The 26083-nt window shown below is 39.2% G+C and overlaps 1 protein-coding gene across 5 annotated transcripts; it reads left to right on the plus strand.

Annotated features, from left to right (window-relative positions):
• Positions 1–2286: 2286 nt before the first annotated feature.
• Positions 2287–25386, plus strand: rbbp8nl (RBBP8 N-terminal like). Of its 5 annotated transcripts, none has more exons than XM_085394025.1 (15): positions 2287–2461; positions 7685–7760; positions 7871–7913; positions 14585–14680; positions 15217–15329; positions 15522–15597; positions 15779–15963; positions 16044–16087; positions 18178–18254; positions 19221–19947; positions 20046–20142; positions 20255–20322; positions 20493–20640; positions 23109–23189; positions 24591–25386. In XM_085394025.1, the coding sequence occupies exons 2-14, from the start codon at positions 7700–7702 to the stop codon at positions 23162–23164; spliced, it is 1791 nt and encodes a 596-aa protein (XP_085250151.1). In that variant the 5' UTR covers positions 2287–2461; positions 7685–7699; the 3' UTR covers positions 23165–23189; positions 24591–25386. The 5 variants fall into 5 exon arrangements, with proteins under 5 accessions (XP_085250151.1, XP_085250152.1, XP_085250150.1 ...); XM_085394026.1 differs by having other exon boundaries at positions 25087–25386; XM_085394024.1 differs by lacking the exon at positions 24591–25386 and having other exon boundaries at positions 23109–24407.
• The last annotated feature ends 697 nt before the right edge of the window (positions 25387–26083 follow it).

The raw sequence follows: 26083 nt of genomic DNA on the forward strand, positions 1-26083 counted from the left end.
CAGTGAGAGATGTGAGTAACTCATGATTCATAAAAATAAGGTGCCATTTGGTCTGCATAGCATAATAAACATGTATATTTGCTTATTTTTCAAAGGAAAGGTCCATGTGATTTCTGTTATCATTTACTGTATTTTTCTTTATTGTTCTGGATGAGGCATTGATTAAACTGAATGGCAACAATTTACTGCATTTTTATTATAAGAATATGGACTAACAGTGTATATTTACATTATGCTCACATGGCTGTACATTGTGCTTCTGGCATGCCAGAATGTCCCTTATTTGACAGTTAAAAAGTTGGCAACCTTACCCCACACACATTGCCAACTTCAGACTTCCCGAACAATTCTTTGCTTTAGGCTTTAAAGTGAAACTCTCAGCACAGACTATAAACCTTGTCTGATCTCCTGCATTTCTCACCTGAAAATCTACCACGTGAAAATTCCTGTCCAAAACCTTTTTCCCCATTCTGGTCTTCTTAGGCACCAAATGCCAATAATCACACCCATATGTCAAAGGGTAATCATCAGCCAACACGGTGGTTTCCACAGCAGGTTTCAGTTTTTGTTTATATAAGTAGTGTTACTTCATTATTAATTAATCATGTTGTGATTTTGTATCTCTTCCTGAAAGTTTTGTGTCTCTTTATGGTTATTTTGTGTGTTTCGTGGTCATTGTGCACCTACTATGGTGCACAATGACCACGTTTGGACTGATTTTGCATCAGTGTGTAATTTGCATTTCATTGTAGATGGTTTGTCTAATATTGGCCCTCCCTGTGGCAGTTTTGTTTATCTTTGTTTAGTTTTTCCCTTTGTTTGGTTGGGGTTTTTTTTTTTTGTTTGTTTGTTTTTCTGTTTGAACCTTTTAATCATTATTTGAATGACTTATCAACAACAGTGTTGAGAGGTTCAGGACTTGAGCCACCAACTCGTTTGGTCCCTTGGTTAGGTTAGCGTCTGAAGAAAAGTATAAAAACTCTGCACTCACCCTGTGTTTGGTGTATAACAGCCATAATCACATCAGAATTGGTATGCCTCTTCTCCCTCTCTCCACATGTTTTTCTTCTGTGCGATCTTTCTTCAGAATGGGAGGAGCTCATGTGGCTCAGTTCCAAACTTGATGGCAATACCTGGAGGTTGCTCAACTGCTTCCTAGAATTATATTCTTCATTCATTGTTTTTTTTTTTTACATTCAGATTGCTGTTCTTTATCTGACTCTTTAGATTTGAGGATAGCTTTTTGTACCTTCTTCTGGGCCAACTGTTGATTTGAATGGATGTACATGCTGATGTTTGATAAAAATGGAACAACAGTGAGTATGAATGTTTCTGTCAGTTACCAAGCATGACAACACTGCTCTGCATGCAGATGGGTTACGTTTTCAGTATGAGTATGAATGAGCTAAATGTCAGCATTAGTCATCCAAGTTTACAGGCCTTAATTAAAATTTAGGTTTGCATTGTGGTTTTCTCCAGAAAACTTTCACTGAAATGATTAAAAATCAAGAGTTTTAAAGGCACCACCACATGTGGCTGCAGTGTATATTATTGAAAACGGACAACAGAAATCAGTGTTAAGTGTTACATGTTGATATTTATGGTACCTGGGGCTGCAGGAGTGGCAGCTTGTAGGAAGAGAAACTTGACAATGATGACGACGTTGATGAAGATATCCATCGTAACCCAGTCAGGCCAGTCATAAGGAATCTGGTTTGGGAATCAGGAAGTGGCATCGCATCTAGTTTCCGAGACGACACATGGGCCTTCGCTATTGTCTGTTGTTTGCCATCGAATTTACATACCAGTACCACTGTCAATGAGTCCACCACACCCTGCTGCTCACTTCACACACACAGCTGCCCATGTGTCATTCACAAAGGCACCATTCAACATCGAAGTTAGAACAATGGACACTGCAGACTGATCAAACTTCCATACAGCTGTTAAGAAGTTCATTTACAGGTTCTGCTATACTAACAACCTGCTATGCTATGCTTACGAACCATGCCTTTTTTTTCCTGTTTATTTGTATAAAAACTCTCAAGTCTCTGACTTCTGCTTTAAATATACAACCGCAGGTGTCTGCATTGGACATTTCTGTTCTCGAGTTAGTTGTCCCTCTATTACCACAGGGCTTTAGGGGACCGGTTTAGCCGGTTATGTGGGATTTCAGCAGAACAGGAATATCAAGGGAGAACTTGCCCAGGCCTCTCTGTTTCTGCTCCTCAAGGGGACGACCGCCCTGACCGGTTTTCTGGGGTGGAGAGAAGAGATAGAGGCAGAGTGTGAAGAGGAGGAGGGTGTATGTGGGGCGTTCTCCTTCAACTCATTCTATTCTCATTCTTTTCTTTATCACACTTGGTCTCCCGCCGCCTGCATTTCACTACGTCCAGCTGTGGAAAAGAAGCGTTGGCTAAGGTAGAAGCGGCTGAGAGAGAGGCAGTCACTGGCTGTTTTGGTAAGTGGGAATTGATTTGGCTCTGAGTTGTTGCCTGAGGACGAGGATAGACTTGCTGACAAGTGAGCAGCTTTGGCAGGGATTGAGCCAACACAGAGAACAGGAAACAATCATGACCTTACTTTGGGGGCAATTACACATTTACTTCACATTGTGTTACACAATGTATTCATTTACAACCCATAAATATAAATAAATACAAAGGCACAGGGTTCTTTCATAAGGACACCTCTAGGGTTTATTTTAGGAGTTCAGAGAAAAGATATGTATTTAGAAGCTTTGTGGTCTTGAATTAAAATGTCTCTGTAATCATTCAGAATTAGTTCAATCTAAGTATATGGTCTTATTACATGCACGGTTAAAGCTAGCTTAGCAAGCAGAAACCCTGCCTGCTCTTATTTGTTTCGAACAGCATCAGCTGACATTGTGCGACAGCAGTGACTGAGGACTGAACCACAAAACTTCCTGTCTCTCTCACACACACACACACAGCTCACCTCTGGTTTTGAACAGAAAATGTCCTGTGCTGATGGGAGGTGTTTTTAATCCCTGTGTTAAAGCTGCAGTAGTGAAATGTGCCTCCAGTGTGCTCTTTATCTCTCTCTTAAGGTGTGTGCCATCTAGAACTACGTGTTTGCACATAACGTGCTAATGCTTCTGTCAACAGTCAGAAACGTGTGATGCAGTTAGCTCGTCAGAGCTAGTAGCCTGGAAATTCAGTGTAATTTCATAAATAATAATTTGTGTGTGTGTGTGTGTGTTTACATGCATGCGTAGGTGTGTGCATGTAGGGGTGTGTGTGTGTGTGTGTGTGTGTGTATGTGTAAGAGTGAATAATGATCTACCGATAGCAGAGCAGGAACATAAAAGCAGACAGGTCTTTTCTTGCTCTGCTGAGGTGATGTGAACAGCCAGTTGCCTAACATATCCTGACACGTTGAGAGAGCCGAATCCACGCCGATCAAAATGCTAAATCACAGTATTTGTGCTGTTAGCGATCATGTCTATGCATCTGCATAAATATGCAAACTTGTATGATTCATGTTAAATCTTTTCACACTCACTGTGCCAGTAAAATGCAGTGAGGTAAATTGTGGTATGAAAAATGGGTTTGATAATAGGGTTTTTGTTAAGGTCCCAGGTCTAAGGCTAGGGTTTTTGTATTATTAAATGAATAAGCAGAGGGAGAGCCGAATGCCTGCTGGACAACAGAGTCCTTTAAATGCATCCATTTTAAATCATCAGACAACCGAGGAAAGCAAACCAAATTTTTACAAGGAACTGGAAGAAGATACCAACAGACTCTTCATCAAATCAAGGATAACCAAACCGACGTATTTGTTTTTGTTTTAATGCTTTAAGATCTTAGACTCAAGCTAAAGGTTTGATTTTTGTTTGTTTGTTTTTTAATGTAAATGGATTTTGATCTATGTCACTTGCCATGACTGCTTTCTTTGTTTCTTGGTTGCCAAGACTCAGGAGAACTTCTTTTTGAAAGAAAATGTCATATTTAAATAGCCGATGGAGTTTGAATTGGGGTCATTGCTAATGATGCCCTAGGCCTCAAGGAACTGTGCTATACTGGAAATAAAAAGATTATATGAAAATGTTGGGATATGCAGATTGATGGCAAAAGGAAATTTGTTTTTAAACTTAGTTTGCAGCATGTCAGCTTTGAATTCCATCAAAAATATCAGGAAACTTTTTTGAAAGGACAGAAGAGATAGCCACCTAGACAAGTATGTATAGGTAGCTATCTCTTCTGTCCTTTCAAGTTTAAGTCTGACTTTTGTTTCAGCCAAAAGATGAGCATCTCATTTTGTCAGTTAATAGCTTTCATTCCATTTATGTGGTCAAAGGGGCAAATATTCTATAAAAAGATGTGTACATTTACCTAACCCTAACCCTATGATAGACAGGTTAGTGGTGACCTGAGTAAATTTACTACAAAGTAAATTTACATAGTCAGGCTTTCTTATCTGACTTTCATAACATGACTTGACAAAACCTAAAACTCTAGTCAGAGGTAACGGGTATTGCAGTCATAGTTGTTGGTTTCACTGTTCAGCTTTTTGCTTCAGGCACTGTCACATCAAAAAGAGCTTCTGCACAACATGATCCCTATAAGTGCTGCCTACGCCAATCAGATGGTAATTAAATGATGATAAAAAGAACAAACATAATAGTTAATTGCAACACTTTGACAAATAAGAAAGTAATGTTGCAGCGATGTGTTTATCTTGGGATTTAGAGCACAGAGCAATAAAAAACTGTAAACTTTTTAACGCTGCATATTTATTTCCAATGTGGTTGTTGTACATTAAACCTCTGCAACTTTAAAATCATTTATATATTTTATGCATCACCAACAGACTGCATACAAACTCCTGTATGCAGCTGTAACATTACAGCTGAGCTTCATTTACCTCATTTTAATCAGGTACGGCTTATCAAGTTGCATTTTTAAAAAGTGCTCCTACAGCAGGGAATCTATAACTAAATCAAACTTCAGACATGCTGCACAAAAAAATAATTAATTAAAACATGGCAGTTCCAGACAATTTTAAACTGAAACTTAGAACATAACCAGCTTTTGACCAGTTCATGCGTTCAGTATTAGAAACCAGGGTGATTTAGCCAGGTAAAAAAGGAACCAGCTTTGATGATACAGAAAACTTGACTTTAACCCAGCAAATCTAAGAAGTTGAGCCCATTTCCACCTACTTGGCTCAGCTCGACTTGGTTTTTAAAGTGGTGGCACCTGGTACAAGGTACTTTTTGAGTACCTATTCAGCTCCAAATAGTCGGAGACCATCCGAAAAAGTCACATCCACAGACTGCATGCCACCAATTGGCAGTGACTTCACTCAGTGAGTCATGAGAGCGATTCCTTCACAAAAATCAAGACCGCCATTTTTAGGCAAGGAAATGACGGAAATAGCCGTACAAAAAGCAACGTTCATACTCTGATTAATGCATTAGAGAGCAACTTGGGGTTAGTATCTTCCCCAAGGACACTTGGCATGCAGACTGGGGGAGCCAGGAATTGAACCACTAACATTTCGATCAGTAGATGACCTGCTCCCGATCTACAGCCACCATAGCCACGCACTAAAGCATACACAAACTGCTTTATTATGTTTCATACTCTTAATAGGAGCATCATGTACAAAAATCAATACTACGTTATATTAAAGAAGACTTAAAATAGGTAACTGAGATCACAATCTAATTTAATACATAATCGACATCTGTTTTTGTACTAAAGACATCGATTCTTGCTGGCCATTAAAAAAATGCTCTTCAAACACAGAGGCTATGACCCACCACCCGAGTAACTTTTCTTGGTCAGTTTTTTTTTTTCAGAACCTTTTACAATGACCTCCCTATCATGTTTCATAAAAAGCTAAATATCTAGCTAAGCTAACTTTTGTAACCTATCACAAAAATATAACCAGAGATAACCAGTGCTAACATCTAATAATTCACATACTGTTCATAATATAAAGTGAATGTGTAAGGTAAGAAATTTCTGAGTTCATGTGTTGGGGAAATTACTTGGTAGTTTTATAAACTACGAAATTCTTCACACAAAAGTTAATCTACAGCTACTCCAGAGAAGTCTAGTATGCTAATGCTACTAATGCTAAAATTACATTGCACCATGAAAATTTAAATGAAATGAAGCCATGGGGCAGAGTTGTTGAAGCTATGTTAGGAAAATTGGTGACAATCAGTGAGCAGCAATATGGCAGAAAGAGTTTTCTGGGGTCTATGATATTTGCAGATGGCATTGTGATCTGTGGTGAGAGCAGAGTCTGGAGAGGTGTTGATTTGCAATAGAAGCGCAGGAGTGAGAGTGAAAGGGAACGTTTATAAGACACTGCTGAGTCATGCTCTGATGTATGGTTTAGAGACGCTGGCACTGACAAAAGAAAAATAGGAAGCAGAGCTGGATGCGGCAGACTTGAAGGTTTTTTAAGGTTTTCATGTGGTAGTAACCAGGATGGACAGTACTAGAAACGAGTATATCAGAGGGACAGCTCAGGCTGAATGGCTTCATATACGAGTTTATTCATTAAGTGTCCAAGCCCACCTATGTTTGATCCACTCATAGAAAGCACCACTAACACTGGATACCAGCAGCTAACAGTGGAAAAGCAGTGCTTACCAAGAGAAGGTCCTAAACAACAAATATCAGTATCACTGTCACGGAACAGAAGTGAGCTTCAATGACTCCTTTCACAAAGTTTTACAGCTTCCTGAAGACTAAATAGATGTGGACACATACTGACAGCTGAGGTAAACAGTGGACTGACAGCATACACTTACTACAGATAAACCCTCAAAGGCCAAGTGTATATATTACCATGCGCCTTCACAATAGTCATGATAAAAGAAAAAGGGTATGGCTCTGATTAAAGGAGGGTCAATACACCACCCCAAAACTGTTATAGTGTGAGTAGTGTGACACTATGTCAAAGTATGTCGCACTAGTGTCACACTATAGTGTGAGTAGTTAAGTATACATAAAAATGGAGGCATACGTATTTGAACTACATTAATAATAGGTCTTTGATTACTCAGTAAACTCAACAGACAAATTCAGCGTATTCATTGGCATAGCTATGTAGGTTTATGACCTTCCCTACTCTTTTCCAATCATGGAATATATTTTTGTGTAGTCTCTCTGTCATTGAGGTCATACTTCTTTAGTTTGGTGCATTTCAGGAACCAGAACTGAACCAAGACGAAATGGTATAATGTCTACAAAAACCTAATGATGAAGAATTAAGTTCCCCAAAAAAGCAATATGTATTAGTATCACTTGTTGTTTACAAAGTATTTACAGTGGTAAAACTGTAAGTTATTGCAAGTACATGAGCACTCAAAAGTTTCAAGGCTGTTTTTCATATACTAGAAACACATACTGCAGAACTAAATCCCATGCCTCGCAGGACCGGTTGAACTAGTTTTAATCAGACCTGAAATAAGTAAGAATTTGCTCCCACATGTGAATAACAACAAAGTGTCCTATGCTCAGTTCTCACATGCACAGAAAGTCCTCCGGCTATAACGCCTGTGCACTTCAACTGACTTGTTTTACTGTTTTAGTAAAGTTTTAGTTAAAAACATTCGATTTAGAATGTGTTATGTTATTCATAAAAAATAGCTAAAATTAACAACTCTAACTAACTAAAATCTTGCATGTTCTGTGCAAAGGTGATTGCTGTAGAAATGGAGTGTTTCAATGACCTCCTCCACAAACTGAAGGAGGTCCACGAGCGAGAACTAGAAGGTAAGTGGAATAAAAAAAAATTAAATGATTGCAATGGGTATCCAAGAGTTCCATAAGATAATTCCAACACATGTGCTCCTTAAAAGGTCTTTTATATTTTTTTCTTCAAGGATGGCAGGTGAAAGTTCAAGAGCTGTCCAACAAGAAAGGCTGGTGAGTCATTGTGATATGGGCAATCACATTTAGACAGTGCTGAAAATATGTATAAAAAGGTTCATCCAGAGTAGGCCTCAAGTCTTTGTTGACTAGACAGGCAGGTAATCAGACAGGTAGGCATGCTGGTCCTATGCCCCCCGCAAACATCACATTTCACAAACTTGGAAGGAAGCTCATGTTGCAACAAGTTATTCTGTGAGATAATGACTCACAAAATATTTGCTTAATTTCTGTGGAAAAGTAAGTAAAGAGAACTTTTTCTTTTAAAAAAAACAAAATATTCGTATATGTATTTGTTTATGCAGTTTATTTGTTTATTTTTGTGATTTTTCAAAAGTATGGCTGATTGTGTGGTGATATATTCAAAAATGTGACTTTTATTCTTTTTTTTCCCCCCTTAAAATGCTCTATCTACTTGTCTTGAGACACTTTAACATATAAATATATAATGTTCATACATACATTTTTGTTAACTGGCAGGTCATTCTCAGGCACACACTGAGTTCTTTATTTTTCAACACCACGTGCAATATATACAAGGTGGGGGGAATAGTTCCAGGGGTCCATGGGTAGACAGGGAAAAAGGTGTTCCACTCGCTTCATTCCTCTCACTCTGCTTTCTGCTCACTCACTGTGCTCCTGAGATCCTCTCCCCTCTGTACTGACACGTTTTGCCAGACTGTCACACTCACGTTCAGGCATCCAGGGAAACAGGGGTTACAGGCCGGTTCCAGGGAATCTGCTCTGGAGCAAGGCGGCCCAAGTGGCTCACCAAGCGCAGCGGCACCGGCAGAGGTTATGCTGCACAGAGGTGACCCTGTGCTCCTATTTCCGAGAACAGGGGGAGGTTGGACCCCCAGGAATGCTTCAAAGGGCGACATCCCCGTGGCAGATGGGAGGCTATTGTGTTCATACAAGAGCCACGGCAGTTGTTCACTCTAGGCGGCTTGGTTTTGAGAAACGACGATAGAGCAGCCTCCATTTCTTGATTGGTCCACTCTGTCTCCTCTGGGGGTGACAACCAGAAGATAGACTGACCTTTGCGCCCAGGGTGGAGCAGAACTCCCTCCATACCCGAGAGTTAAATTGGGGTCCTCGGTCTGAGACGATGTCCTCTGGAATGCCATGGAGCTGAACACGTGTGTGGTGAGCAGCTGAGCCATTTCTATGGCTGTGGAGAGCTTTGGGAGGGCGACAAAGTGGGCAGCTTTGGAAAACCAGTCGATTATTGTCAGAATAGTGGTGTTACCTGCGGAGGGTGGCAGCCCAGTGATGAAATCGAGAGAGATGTGGGACCACGGTCGGCCAGGCTTGGGAAGAGGCTGAAGTAATCCGGACGGAGACTGCTTGGAAAGTTTGTTTGGAGCACAGGTGATGCAGGCGGTCACATATTCCCTGGTGTCCTTTGCCAGTGTGGGCTACCAGAAGTAGCGCTGGACCCCAGGGTGGCAGGTAAAATGTGCTGTGTGGGCCAGACCCAGGGTTGGGGTTAGTTTCTTGTGCCTCCCACATAATTGACTCGATCTCCCAAGTTACTGCTCCAACCGAGCAAGAGGCGGCTTCAGGATCAGGGATCAGATCCTGCGGAGGCATCCAGTTTCACGTTCCACGAGCCAGATCTGTAAGTGATAGAAAAATTAAAGCAGGTAAAGAACAGTGCCCACCTGGCCTGTCGAGAGTTAAACCTTTTGGTACTCCATGTTTTTGTGGTTAGTTCAAACGCTAAATGGCTGTGCAGTGCCTTCAAGCCAATGTCTCCATTCCTCCAGGGCGAGCTTAATGGCAAGAAACTCCCCATCTCTGATGTCATAATTGCTTGCTGGGGAGAGATGATGAGCGTAAAAATCCCATGGGTGGAGCTTACCGTTTCTCTATTGTAACAGTCTGATGCATCCACCTAGTTCATGACTTGAGGACTGAGATCTGGCTGTCGTACAATGGGAGCCATGGGAAACCACTCCTTGAGATGGGAGAAGGCTTTTCGAACAGGCTGAACCCACTGAAAGGAAACTTTGGGAGAAGTATACTAGAATCTAGTAGAGCGATTTTGCTAGAGTCCCTTATAAACCAGCGACAAAAATTGGCAAACGAGAAAAAACGCTGGAGCTGTCGGCAGTTAGTGGATTCGGGCCATTCAAGCACAGCTTGTATCTTTACTGCGTCAGGATTCAGGTTCCCCTGCTCAATAATATACCTGTCATGGTCTGGGTGGGTACCTGCAGGTCTCCAACAGCGGCCCCTCCTCCTTTAGGCGGAGTTCGGTTGCTCCTCCCTGGCTGACCACCTGTGAGCAATTATTCCGGCAGTATATCAGACCTGCGCTCTCAACCATTCATCGCCTGAGTATCTGCTATCCCCATAGGTAGCATCTGGAGTGGAGGTCTTGTCTCCCTCACTCCCGCCTTCCTGGACCTGGGCCGCTTGCTGCTGATACGACGTGGCCTGGCGGCCCACCACTCACTTGCCTGCCTCCCCACGCCTCGACCGCTTCCGGGCCTTCCGCCCCACCTGTCACCTCCCCCTGAAACCAATGCCCCGGCCCCTACCTAGTCCTGTTTCCACCTCCCCGCTGCCTCTGCTGTTCAGCCGTCTCCTAGAGGTGTCTAGGTCACCCTCCGTTATCTTAGATTATCCTACGCCACCACACTAGTGGCGCGTAGTTTTCTTGCTTGTGTTTGCCTGTGGGCGGAAATAAATCCTTTGTTCCCTTATCGTCTCGCTTCCGGGTTGGTTTCTGCACCTGTGTCCATCTCTGTTCCCTCGTGCCGCTGGGCCTTGACAGTACCCCAGAAAGGCCACCAAGTCCACATGAAATTCACACTTCTCCCCCTTCACATATAGCCTACTTTCCAGTAGGCGTTGGAGGAATTGCCTCACATGGATTTCTTATTTTCTTATATCTACATTAGGTTACTTAATAAAAAGAGTTTGTAAATATAAATTCACATCAACATTAAAAAAAAATTATACAACATTTTTGTAATGTTCAACCTTACATTTCTGAAGCTGTAAATAGTAACATTAAACAAAAGTAAAGACAATGACTCGTTTAATAAAAAGAAACAGAAATCATTAATATTTGTGGATTTTAGCTCACAATTAGCACAGTTGACAAAACTGTGTCTTCCAACAAAGGCTTTCAAATAATGATCATGTTGGATGCAGTGCACATGTGGAATATTTAATAGAATTCAAATATATTTTTTGAGCCAGTCAGTGAAAATGCAACACACTATTAATGTTAAATCAGTACTCTATCAACACATGGTGCAACACAAAACAACACTATATCTACGTTATTACATGACGACAAATATTAACAAGGAACAATTATGTTTCTGCAGTTTCTTTGCATTAAAACACACAGGCGTTAAATTTAAAGAAAACAAGAAATGTTTCCATGTGGCTGGTAAGCTGCTGAGGGTTCTAGTTAGCTAAAACATAAGTAGAAAGGTCCACACTGCAAAATGTTATAGATAACAAAAACATAGCACTGGCATCAATGCATTGACTGCTTGGGGGTATAACCCAGCCATAACTAACATATGCAACATTAGAGCACTAATTTTATTGAATTTGATTTTTCATGTGGTGAACCTAAACAATCCTGCTAACTTGGTAAACATCTCCTGATCTTTCACTAATATGACCGGTATTGAAATAGTTTATTACTTTGCTCCATTCTGCTCCTTATTCTCATTTGAAGTTAAGCCATCATAGTTTACCTCTATTTCTTCTTCCAATGTTCTTTCAACGCATACTGATGTTTAAGTCATTGAAAATCATAACATGACTGTCAAGTTTTGTAGATCGGACTCACGCGCAGACCACTCGTGTCTTCAAAAGGTGCATTTATTTACAGTGTTCCTCTACAGTGGAATTCATATATACATATAGTGATGTCAAGGGGAAAAGGGGCCGGGGTTCCAGGGTCCAGGAGTGAAAGAGGCAGGAGTCCAGGAAGGGAAGGTTTTCATTCAGCCCTCGCACATCTCCTCTCCTTTCCTTTATCTCTCTTGCTTCCATTCAGTCGCCATGCACAGGGAAAGAACAGGTCCAGAGGCGATCTATACACAGGCAGAAAAAAAACATTAGTTTCCTGGTTCAGACAGGCTCACAAACTGACTTTACAAAATACAGGACGACTGACGCTGATGGCTCAACGATCCAGCGACGAGTAGAGCGGACTCGCCCTCTTAAGAAGGGTTCCAATCTCTTATGATCAGCAACAGATGTGCTGATCACCTCCAGGTGTGTAGGCCAGGGGCAGGAGCCCATACTGAGCTCCGCCCCGGCAGGAGAAAGAGAGAATGGAAGAGGGCGAGAGAGAAAGGGAAACAAAAACAAAGCACCTGACAGCTGTCAGCTGTCGAGGAGCGGAGACCATGACAATGACACTGTATAAGATGGATTTCCTTCAGTATTCTAGATAGGTGCAGCAATCATTTTATTTCAGGATGTGCAAAATAATTTATGTCACTATGTATGTGACTGTACTTTATGTACTTTTCTGTGAAGTATTTTTGTTATTTTCTTGCACAAATTAATAAATACATTGCTAAATATGCAGCATCACAAAAAGAAATTCAGAATTATGAAAAACTCAAGGCCCTGCCTAACACTTTCCACTTTATTTGTTTATTTATTTATGTACTTTTTTCGCCTGTCTCGTTTGGTTCTTTTGCCATCAGAATTATTGTCTAAAGGCAAAGAAAGATGCCAAACGGATTTACTTTACCAAATGGACCATCCCAGCCTTGCCGTATTGGTCTATTTGATTCACCTTTGCTTTTATTGTTTGTTTTTTTTGTTTGTTTTTTTCACTTGCTGCACACGGGACAGACATGACTGGGGGAAAGAAAAGGGAGAAAGAGGGAAAGAAAAACAGCGGGGAAGAGAAATGGTGATAAAGGGCAAAAAACAAAAACCAACAAAATAAACAGACAAAAAATACATTTATCAATCACCTGGATCACCTGTTGAGAAAGAAAACAGAGAAAACAAGCAAAAAAAAACAGAGCAATATAATAAACAACATCATCGCGATGATCTGTGTGAATATAACAGTAAATACTAAATATTGAATATTATTGTGCAGCATGCAGGATTGACAGCGCACAGTGTGCTTTGAGGTAGGAGCCAAAAAGGGTGTAGTTTGTGTCTGTGAGCACCCGCGTGTACACCTGTGAGCATGAGTGCGCTTGTATTTGAAAGGTTCCTTCATGTAATGAAACAGCAAATTGTATTGATATGACTGCAGTATTTAAAAAGACAGCTGCTTAGTTTTAATGTGAGCATCATTATTGATCAATTAGCCCAGTGGTCTTCCCCACATTCTCCAACCACACACACCCATATATAAACTGCAATAAATTACAGATAGCAATAAAATAAACTATTAAGTCTTTTACGCTATGTCCACACCTACACGGGTATTTTTGAAAACGCACATAACACACATAACCAGCGTTGCGAATCACCGAAAACTGATATATTTTTTTCAAACTCCTGCCAGGTTGGAGATTTTCAAAAATTTCTTTTTTGCGTTTACGTGTGGACAATGAATGCGGAGTTCGTCATGCAATGTCAAAGGTGTGTGCTTTTTTCACATCAGCTGTGCTCCACATTATTGTTTACATGAGATGAATTTCTAGAACGGCGGATATACAAAATACTGTTACTGTTAATTCTACTCTCTGCAGTTTTTACACGCTTACATATACACACTCAATTACTGTCCCTCCATTTAGAAAGACAGAGGCGTCATGGTGTAATTAGTTTATGTGTAGCTGTTTTTTTCCTGTGTAATAATATTCAAGATTGCCATCAATACTTTTTCCTCAAAGAAGCCCCTCTGTGAAAAACTGGGTTCAGAAACATAAACAACTGTGGGATACTGTTTGTCTGTGATTTGGAGAGCCCAGCGTGTGCTCCTGACGCAGGGAAACCAATTCTGCCGGGGATCACTACCTTGGCACTTGTGCACATGAAGCCAAAGGCAAGATATGCTTCATCATATTTTGTAGTCTTTGGCTTGGAAGGAAGTTGGTTTGGAAACATATTTGCAAACCCCCCCCCAGGCAATGGCTCTGCCCACAAAGGGACCTGCCCCCCACTTTGGGGACCTCCAAATTAGCCAATCTAATGGCAATTTTGGTCTGCATCATTTATAAAAAACAGCAGTTTCAAAAAAAAAACATAACCATGTGGTGGCACTTACACTAGATGATAAAGGATCCAATTTCTGTATCACAATCTCTTTCTTATTTGGTAGTATCCTGAACCAGTCGCTCTGCAATGTTTCCCCATGGCACATCCATGTTTCTGCCTATAGTACTACTCGCCCTTGAATGTCAAATATTTAGAATGAAGATACAGACCTCTCTTATGAACTACCTACACTGCTTCAGTGACTGGAACACAAGTAAAGAGAGATGTAACATAATGAAAGACCATTGTTTCATCCACCTCCATAATAACCTATATGATGCATATACAACTTACATTTATAACATAACTACCTTTCACTTGGAAAGAGGAACATTATGTAGGCTGGTACGGAAATACAAGCTTACGATAATATTTAAACTATGAGGAAATACAATCTTTCTGAAACACATTTTTTTAGTATTGAAGCCTAACCACCTTGTGTTCTTTTGCATCAATAGTGACACAAAAAGAATGGAAGAACTTTTTACCAGAAACCAACAGATGAAAGAACAACACAGATTACTCACCGAAAACATTAAGGTTCTGGAAAACAGGTATCAATGTTACATTGCATTTTTCTTTTCTTGTATAAAACACTAGAAATAAAGTGGTTTGCTCACTAACAAAAAGTGATCTAATGTTTATGGTAATTTCTTTTTATTGGAAAGAGATCGCATATAACATAAAATTAGCATCAAAATTCAACAGGTACTTATTAATTACCTGTAACTGTAAGTTATATAAAATTGTTCTCTCTAGTTTTTGTGTAAATTGATTAATATAGACTGATTAATACAGAAAGGCAACATGCTGGATTTAGACTCATGACCATTTTGCTATGAAGCTGCAGTCCTAACCAGCACTCCACAGGGGTGCCTTCTGCTGGCTTACTTCCATAATCCAAAGACATGCTTGAGGTTAGGTTAACTGGCAATTCAAAAACCAACTAACCCAACTAATGACTAATTACAGCTGTTTTTAGTTTTGTCAAAGAAACAAAACTCATTTCAATTGTTGCATAATGTGAGCTACTGTCACATCAGCCTAGTTATTAGGTGTGCTACTAAGTGACTTCTTCCTGCCTGCGCAGGCTTAGGGCTGGGCTGTGTGACAGATGTACGGTCACTCAAGAGGTAGCCAAGAGAAGACAACAGGAATTTGAAGCCTCCCAGATTCAGAGTCTCCAGCACATCTCTCTACTTGGTATTCTGTTCTTACTCAATAATCCATCTATCCATCTTGCATCTCTACGAAACTCCTTTACAGTGAATTTCCTGTCTGTTCTTTAACCTTTGACACCATTAATGTTTCCCCAGTTTATTTTCTACTAAAAATGCTGTTTAAGGACAATTCTATTGATGTGTACTCTGATCATGTCGTTTGCTTGTGTTGCAGCTGGAGAGATGAACAACCTGAAAAAAGAGAACAAGAAACTTAAAGATGAAAACAGAAACTTAAAAGCAGCACTTGAGTGAGTAGATGCTATTTAACGATATGGTTGTTCTAATCTTTAATTTAAAACTAATGCTGATACATCTTATATTAGTATTTTCTGTTTATGAGGAACATTGTTTTAGGCATATTTGTATTTTTTGATGCACGACAAAATTTAAAACCGTCGTCATTCTGTGCCTGTGTGTGTGTTTGTGTAGCAAAGGTCACAGTGACAACTCTTCTAATAGTAGCACCACCACAGAGGTCAAGCCCAACTCTTCCCCTGCCCTTTCACCCGCATCTGGAATCCTGTCCCTTATCAATACAACAACCAGCAGGCCAAGCAACAAGCCAGCAGATGGCAACATTTCAGTAAAGCCTGATGTCGAACTGAAAACTGAAGGTAAAAATGAACAATAGTGGTGATTATATTCTGTCATCTTACTTAATAAATACATGCAGTTTCTGGCTTTGATCAAACAGAAACTGAAGGCAGACAGTTAAGAGGAATCAACCGAAGCCAGTTTGTAAGTTTGTTTTTTCATATTTTTATCATACATTTGTTTTGAATAATAATCCATTTCAGTATTCAATTAATTGCTAGTTGCACTATTCTATTAAGCAAAACGATTCAGATCACAACTTGTAGCACCAAGTGTAAATAATCCAAATTTGCAGATAGGTATGAAAGAATAAGATATAAGATCTAAAATAATATTAAAGTGAAGAGAACAAATGGGAAACAATTACCACCAGAAAAATATGTATGCTTATTTTCCATCATCTTAAGGGACAGTGATGCCATTTGAATTACATGAGAGAAGCATGTGGCACAACCTAAAACTTGTTGTGTTTTTCTACGGAATTTAATGATATTTGAGCTCAAAAGAAGCAAAATGTATTTCTGCTAAAATCAAGACACACATGTTTAAGTTGTTTTTTGTACGATTACACTGTTAGTGACAACAACTTACCCAGTAACCAGTGATGGAACATTAGCTCTAAGATGTCTTAAAAAGCTTTCAAGTGTTATTATTGTATCTATGATTCTATGCATACATGATAGATAAATAAGAGATGTAGAACTGCCAAACATCCCTCATCTTACCATTGACCAACCATGAATGGGTTATAATCAGAATCAGAATCAGAATACTTTATTGATCCCTAGGGGAAATTCTTTTTCGTTACAGTGCTCCATTATAAACAGCCATTAACAAAGACAGACAATACACTAACTAAGAATAGCACAATATATACAGGCATATATATACATAAAGGTCACTTATCAATAAATAGCTGAAAAAGGAAGAACATGTGCAAAAAGGGTGTAGCTGTTGCCATAAACAGTGTGTTAAGTGGATATGTTGTACAGGGAGATGGCCACAGGCAGGAATGATTTCCTGTGTCGTTCAGTGGTGCTTTTCAGTCTCTCACTGAACATATAAAACCCTACAAGAAGATGTATTGTTCACCTTAATTATTTTTTCATTAAGATGAATGCTTAAATTTATCATTATTTATATTTATATTGGTAATTAGTTTTTTTCCTCTGCACCAGTTAACATCAACATTTTTCTCAAGCCTTTTATATTACAAATTAAAACCCCTACAATACTAAAGAGCACTTGGCAGTAGTGGGGAGGAAGAACCCCCTTTTAATGAAAAGAGACATTCAGCAGACACATGGTCAGCCATCTGCTCTGACTGAGTGAGGGGAAAGATCAGCTATGTTTCTTTTTATCCGTCAGTATTAGTCTGTTTTCAGTGGATTTTCCAAATCATTTGAGCTACAGATGTTGATAGAGCCACATGTCAAAAAATGTGTTGCTTTCATATCACCATCATTATACTGTATGAAGGAACTTGTAAGACTGTGTTGTACCTAACCCCTCTATGTGGAGTTTTTCTTAAGCTTAGCTAACATTTTAGTTACAGGTTCCAAAGGACATTTTGGCAATAGGCTGGTTATTATGATAATATAAGGTTGTACTTGGTTGTACGCAGCTCAGTAATGAAAAAGCAAATACAGAAAAGTCCATTAGTCCATTTTCACACTAACAATGACACTTTAAATAAGAAGCTGCCTATACACATGTACACTGCTTCTTTACAACACTCCGTCATTGAGTCTCATATCATAGATTTATGATTGTTCCCTTTCTTTCTGGAAGTTCCCATTGCCTTTTACCTGCAACTTGTACAAGCTTAGCACATGAAATACTATGAATCAGACTGATTACATTATATTTTCTGGTCTCCTCTGTAAAGCATTATTCTCAAAATCGAGCCAAAATGTTGCTTTAGGTAGTGCACACAGTAAGCTAAAGACTGAAAATAGTGAAATCCTAGCTCTCCTCAACCTTAAATATTAACATATTTTGTCTTATTCTATTTATTCTGTGATGGGTACAAAGACAGCTACCTAGGTAGCTTAGTTTATTTTCTTTCTTTCTTTTTTCTTTATGCTAAGCTAACTAGCTACAGATTTTGCATTTACAAATTAGATAAACCAAAAATGTTTGAGGATAATTCAAATTGTTCTCTGAACTGACAAAACACTGGTTAATGTAATATGGTGACTTCTTTTGCTGCATGCCCTTCTCTGCTCAAACAGGATGCTCTTCCATTGTCAGCCCTCACATTGCCGTCATGGAAGAAAGAACACTTTGTGACTCGTGCTGGAGAGAAGAGGTAAGACATAGGAAATCACGAAATGGGCTAATCTGCCACTGTATGAGGATATGTACTGTGAGTAACAGCAGATTCATCAAATTAGTGATTATGTGCTCCAAAGTCAATACTTTTTTCTACATATAGAGTCTGAATATTACACTTTCCCACATTTCTGCACCAGTATTGATCCATAAAGGTTAAGGAGAACACAAAACTTACAGTTTGCATGCTTTACTTGCCAAAAATGAACAACTACATCACCTTTCAGACATTCCCTCATTCACTCCACTACAATTTTGTTCTTGTATTGAGTCATTATGCCAACATCTGTATGGGGTAATTTAAGCTCAATTTATTTTCCTTTCTTATTTTAATAACAAGAGTCTTGCTGCTGTTTTATAAGGTTTATTCTACTTTGCAATAGAACCTCCCCCCTCCCAACCTCCCACCACTGCCTTATCTGACACTTTCAACCAATCCAACAAATAATCTTTCCACTTCTGCTTAAGATTCGGGACTTTAGTTGTCCAAGATTTGGGCCTCTTTAGTTTTCCTGGCCTGAGCAAACATCTTCCCTCAGATAACACATTTGGGCTTGGGACAGTATACTTGTGCTCCCAGTCGGGGCTATTGATGTGTCACACAAACCTAATTCTTACCATCTGAGAACTGTGAAAATGAAGTTGGGTTTCATTTTACAGGAGCTCCTTAACACATTAGTTAGTTTATTCATGATGTGCACCTGTTGCAACATGTTACGGCCTCATAGCCTCATACACCAAACCATTTAGGAACCACTGTCCTCATCCAACCATCCATCCATCCATTCATCCATTTTTACAGTAATTATAGCTATAACAAGGCAAGAGGCAGCTTCTGCTCTAATCATTACTGAAGAAAAATAAGTACTGCATCACATTACCAATTAAACCTTAACTGCCAAAAGATTTTCCTACAGACTTGACTTTCTTTCTCATACCTTAGAATTCAAAATGTTGAAGGACTCGACCAGTGTTCCTCCATGCCTACTAATTCTCTGCTTAGGAGATCTTCTGTCCCAGCTGCTGGAGATGTGCGACCCGGCAGACATGTTGTCCATGCTCCTGTTGCCCGACATCCTCAAGCAATCAACAGCAACTCTGCTTCTCTTCGCTGGTCTCTATCTGAATCATCTGATTGGATTACTGCCGGCACCAATCCAGTAGTGCAAACTTCACCCAATCCACACTCACAACATTTTCACAGCTTGAACCCAATGAGGCAACAGGCCAGCCCCGGAAGGCAGGTTTTTAGTCCTCCGTTTCCTAAGCAGAGCAGCGTTCAGCCCCCTGCCAGAGAGCCAACTGTGGTTTTCCGATTGACAAATCTGCCAGAATATGTGGAGATTCAAACAAAGCCCACAGAGAAAACAGAGAAAAAGGAAAACCTGCTACCCAAGGTTGAGAGGGTGTCTGAAGAAGGGTTAAAAGAGTTAAATGATGGGCCTTTGGACTTATCTGATCGGGGGAAGTCCATATCCAGTCAAGTGCCAAAAAGTGATTCATCCTCAGCCTTACAAGATGGAACAAGAGTTCAAAAGAGCCCTGAATTGGAGGTAAACACAAATTCTTCTGCAGACATAGCAGAATCATCATCTTCATCTATTGTCATTCCTTCATCATCGTGTGCAACGACAGAAGAGCAAGCACCTGACAAGGATCCTAACCACAAGGTAATTTAAGGTCTTCTACTTCTTACAATAAAATTAGAAGAGGCTGAAGTAAAGAGGGGGCAAATTAAATTCATGGTGTGGGGATGTTCTACCTGCAGGTAGTCAGAGAGCAGGATCAGAAAGAGGAGGTGAATGGAAAGACAGATGAAAGCAAGGGGAAGAAGGTGCCTATCCTCACTCTATCATTACGGCCAGGTAAAGGATGTCTCTGTGATTTTTCCTGAAATTCAGTCAAATATTGCTTTTAAACCAAGGTTACTAAAAATTGACAATGCACAAGTGAATAGTTTTTATTATGTTTTTGTAGCAGTAGTGGTGTTGGAGACTCTGAACCCAGCTCTACAAAAGCAAGATTCCTTATCATCAAATGGCAAGGTAATTCGCCCAAACAAAACAGAGAACGTGAAGGTTTTGTTAGCACATTAACTCATTTTGTATTACAATTTTTATTGAAAAAAATACAACAACAACCAAAAACAGCTGACTTTAGTTTATATACACTTCTTTCTTTTGTGAACAATTGTGCATCCTTTTCTTTTTAACAGACATCTTCGGCGACAGATGAGCCAGAAACCAGCTCTGATGAGCAGGACGAGGAAGCCAACCGGTCAGGACACAAAAGCAATCAGGGCTCCAAAAGGAAAAGGGCATCTGTGGAGACAGATGCAGACAGAGATTCCAACACAGACAGCAGTAATCACCTGTTTATTTTCAGATATTTTTTCCTTTCTTCAGTTTTGTTATCTCTGTCTTGAGTGTGGGCTTTAAGCAGATTTCTTTTTTTCTTTTTTTTACCTCATGAGGTCTACATACATTTTGACTTCTGTGCCCCTCGCCCCAATTCTAACCCTACATTTCAGAGAAAAAGTACTTTTGATAATGAAAAGACATTTGATAATTAGGAAAAAATGGGAGAGTAACGTCAAAAAGAACTAAAATGATAGGTTTAAGTTTAGGTCATCATCAATGTAGTTCTTTCGGCCTTTTTTACACCATATCTTTGGCTTGGCAATTTATATTAAATAAATTGACAGAATTATTTTTTTTATTATTGTTGCTGTTGTTTGTCATTGTTTACATTTTGCATTTCTAAATATTTTTAGAGTTTTATGTCTGTCAGCCTGTGCATAAGTTTTGTATGTGCTGCCTTACACCATACAGACGTACATACATTTTGCATGTTCTCTCAGTACCTGTGTGGGTTGTTTTCCATAGTCCACATCTTTGAACTATGGGAGGAAGTTTTAATTGATACATCAATTAAAAGTTTAATTAGTTATTCTAAATTGGCCATGGATGGATGCATGGATGGAAAACCTTCTCAACAACTGTCACCTTTATGTCTTAATTTTATCTATTTACAAACACACACAGCAACAAATGACCAAACAACAACAAAAAGACAATGTGGATAGTAAATTGTATCACCTTCAGTATAAGGCTCCATACTAATCACTACGCCATACTTTTCTCTTTTTTTCAAAGGTTTCTTAGAAATAGCTCTCCAGAGATCTAACAGGGATGTTTCACTAGAGTACACTTTGGTCAGAGTAGGGCGAACAGATCGCCTGCTGTCTAAGGGATTGCAGAGCATTTATGTCTCTTTTTTTCTGGTATTTTAGCTCTGTAGTTCTGAAAAGTCAATACTGAATTGACAGTTCAGTTTTCTAAAATCTAAATCAAATCTGACGCAGTGTCTGTGAAAAAAGCAGGGAAGGCTGTTTCCCTAGATGCACCATTTAAGTGAGTTAAACTATACGCATTTGGATTCAAGCGCAAGTTAACCAGTTACAGAGTGTGCCGATGCGTCATCATACCTGAAAAATCAGGAATAAAGCCAAACCACAAATGTTATGCGGGTTTTGATGAGATGTGATGAAAACTGTCACAAAGAAAAAGAGACACTACTACGGCATAGAGTGGAAAACTTTATACTTTGGTCAGCTTGGTACAAAGCGATGGTCCAAGAGTTGGTCTTTATAATTGTGCAGACATACTCAGGCAAATATGGTAGTAGTGGCTGAAATAAGTGTTTACTGCACTATGCAGCCTGTTTGATCATAAAGATCAACAGACTGTGGTAGTAAGCTACCATTTTATCACTTTCCAGAGAGTACAACTTCTGCTTTAGTCGTTACCTGGCATAGCCCCAACCCCAGCTCTTAAGCTTAACCCTATGTTTCAAACAAAAAATGTACTTTTTTTGTAAAAAACATAGAAAAAGTACTTTTCTGAAAAAAATGTTGATAGTTTTTAATCCATGTGTCACGGTACTAGGTCGTGTGACCCAGTGTTTGAGTTTTATGTATTTTTGTATTCATTTTCAATCTAGTTAATTTCTAGGTTGCTGTTCAGACCTTATTTCTTAGTTATTTCTGTCATCTCCCCTTGTACCCAGTCTTCCTGGTTCCTGCGTCTATGTTTCATGTCTATGTGGTTATGTTAAGTTCATGTCATGTTTTATCTCCATGTCTATGTCTCAGTGTTTCCTGTTTTATTTTGTAAGAGTCTGGTGTTCTTTGTTCATTGTAGTTAGTGTTACTCTCCCCTGTATTGTCATTATGTTTCATTTGAGTCAGCTGTGCTCTCATGTGTCTCCACTTCCCCTGATCGCCTCATGTGTGTATTTAAGTCCTCTGTTTTCTGAATGTCGTGGTCAGGTTGTCTGTTATCTCCACCATTGGCTTAGTCATTGTCATAGAACTTAATAGTATTTGTTTCTTAGTGTTTTTTTTAGTTTGTTTAGGGTTCCATGTTTAACTCCTGCTATCATCCAAATAAAGGATCGCTTTCTGTTTAAACCTGCAACTCCTCGTCCACATCTGCTTTTGGGTCCTGTTTCAAAAAACACACCGGCGCACCCCGCTGTGACACCATGTCAGTTAGAATGATTACTTTCTTTGTCTTTCGCCCTGTTGGAGTATGGCATAAATACAACCAGTTGTTTCACATTCATGTCTCAATTGCACTTGTGTCTGACAAGCAGATTTTTTCCAACATATCCAGATTGTTTTTTTGATGATTTAGGATCCGACCTCTCTTTAAGTTAAAAACCTATTACCTTCTCATGAACTACTACTTTCTGTTGAGTTCTAATTCTGTTATTTGTCATTCACACAAAAAAAGCACTCTGAAATGCTTTCTGTTTTTGTTCCCCCCAGACAACCATCGGGAGAGGAAGCTCAAAATCACAATGAGATCAGAGGAAAAGCCCTAGATAAAGAGGATGTCACACTGACTTGGTAATTTTGCAAGAACTCTTCATTAACCATTTCAGAGTAAAAAGTACAACAAGCCAGTACAGGTATAATTTACAGAGGGGAGAAACAGAGTGCAGCCATCATCAGCCAATCTGATTCTGAGTCTAGCCGGATAGTTTTTGATTTAGTTCTGGTTCTCCACATATTGCTAAGGGAAATATCTGACTCTTTAGCTGCTAAACTCTCTGTTACTTTCACAGACAGCTTTCTGCGTGGTAGGAAGTACATTGTGGGTATAGATCTTCATTTCCTTAGAACAGCTCTCTGCTGTGGCTAAATATTAAACTGATAAGAATGGCAAATCAAAACTGTATTTTCAGTGCAGTTGTGAGCCGTAAAATGAATATTTTACTTGCTAAATTCTAACAAAAACTCCAGATTGCTACAGTAACAGAATCTACACCATCGGGTTATTATTATCTGCAGTAAGCAACTGTTTTCATCCAAGTAGTCATGTGATCCAGTCGTCAAAGACTATTTGGTAATGGGCTTCTGCTGATTAAACTGAATTTTTCTGCCAAAATTCTTTTTTTTTGTTTTGTTTTTATCAGCTGTAAATTAAAGTTTTTGTCCACTTGGGGGCAGCAACTGCCCCTAAGGAACATAGGCATTGTGAACATCCAGCAGACACAGTAAAACTTCTGTCAAAGGGAATTCATTCCATTAGTTTCCAGAGAGTGGGGTTTAACTAAGCATGACACAAAAGCCCTGACTGACAGTGAGGATGCAGCAGTATGCCAACTTCCATAGGACACTGGCTAATGTTAAGATTGGGTCAAGCAAGCTGAAGTGGCACCTGGTACCAAACATCCTTTCTGACAGAAGGTGTGCTTTTCAAAAGAGCTACACACTGTAGCAGTCTTTTGTATTTGCAACTTTCTCACCCAAACTCCACCATTTTCTGCCGCGTTATATTTTTAACATCCCTGTGGTCATAACTAGTTCAGGTTTTTCAGGCCATGTTTCCTTCTTAGAGCAGTGGGCTGTAAAGCTCTACAACATCCCTTTTCACCAGCTGTTATATATGAAGTTTAATGTTTAGCAGAGTATTATATAAGTGGCTGTTGGTTTTGGTTAGTAAACCACAAAGGTTTCATTTTCACCAGGGTATTAAGTCTAAAATGATGAAAAAGATTTGTGCACAAAGAATAAATACAAATAGTACAAACATGTGACATTCTTTATCAGAATAAGTCTTTTCCACATGTCACCATGGAGCTAAAATCTTCATATTTGCTGTGGTCTGAGTGGAAATTTTAATGTAAGCACAGGGTATATCGCAGCTATTAGCAACTGGGTGGAAAACTGTCCAGCCTGACAGTCAGGCTTAGAAAGTCAACCATTTTCTAACATTTTCTAACACCTACCAACCCATTTTCACAGTGCCAAACACCCTCGTGTATGACCAGCTGAAGAGACTAAAATCTGCAGAATTCTCTTTTGTTCCTCATCTTCGAGCAAAACAAAACACGGTCTGCGCTGCTAATGCTTAAAGAACTTCAGTCTAAATGTCCTGGCATGCCCGTCACTGCTTGGCTAAAAAAACAAAAAAAAAACACGTAAATCCTCTTATGTGGCTAACTTAGAAGAATATAAGAAAGAAAGTCCGAAGAGTAAAAGAAGTTCCTCTTCCTCTTTTCTCATTTTCAGACAGCACATATTTTGCAAGTATGAACTTTCCACTAACAGCTGTGACAACAACCTTTGCTTAGCTGGGTGATAGATGGGAAGTGTTAAAAGCAGAGAGACAGCTAAAGAAACTCTTGTGATAAAGCACTGTGAAGCTACTGAGTCCATTTTGTATTGATATAAAAATGGATGGACTGGCAGAGTCAACTAATCTCAAATCTACTTATTTTTCCTTCATTTCATTTTTTAGATGTCCCTGTGTATGAACCCAGATTTGCAGTCCTAATGCTGTCATATTGATTTCTCCTGTTTCTGTTATGTGTGTCTGATGCCATTATAGTCCATTAAGTATGGTATTTTATCAATGATCAGTGGTCTTTCCCTGCCATTTGCATCTCTTGGTTAAAAAAAATGTGATTGACTATCCTACTGTAAGTGTACTGCTATGTTCTGACTTTTAAACTGTCAAGCTAGACGATGTGCTGTTGAGAGTATTTTTTTTACAATACTACACTGTTAGAAACCTTTTAATGAATGTACTGTTACTGATGTTGAAATAAATTTCCATTCTTAAATGTTGGTCCGGTTTGATTAATTATATTTTAGCACCATAATAAATTTAGTAATCACCTGCCACACACACAGGACAAATAACAGGAAATAGAATATGTAATAGAAGTCAAATAGAGCATTACATCTAATGTTTGGTTTTCTTAGGGACGTTATGCAAAAGGGCTGTGCTCCATTGATCGACCTCATTGATGAACCTTAACTTACTGTCAGATAGTAGTTATGGTATCATGTAAACCCATCTAAACAAGAAAGAAGTGCAATACAGCTGATCATTTCAAGACTGCTCAAGAAATTTTAGATTTGTTCTAGCTGCTCAGGCGAAACTGGTTTAATGGTCACATTTCCCCAACAGGAAGTGATGGATGGAAATTTACACTATTTCAGTGTGAGATTATGCTTCCCTTTTCTTTTTGGCAGTAACCCTCATTTTAATGTGAACTGAGACGTTGTATTTTAAGACCAGAAACAAACATTAAATGCTGAAGTTTTAGTTTCGCTGCTCGGGCTAATTCTGGTTTCAACACAGAGACATCATTTGGACAAGAGAGCCCAGGAGCTAACTACTAATTTAAAAAAAACAAGTTCCAAATAAAAATAAAGCTCCAATTAAAGAATACCTATTTAGCATAGGAAAGTCCTACATTAAAAATAGATACTTAGTGTAAAGAACCTGA

The sequence above is a fragment of the Rhamphochromis longiceps genome, linkage group LG20 (assembly GCF_057381845.1).
Source record: "Rhamphochromis longiceps isolate RC_006_pf linkage group LG20, R_longiceps_female_GT1.1, whole genome shotgun sequence".
Taxonomy (NCBI): Eukaryota; Metazoa; Chordata; class Actinopteri; order Cichliformes; family Cichlidae; genus Rhamphochromis; species Rhamphochromis longiceps.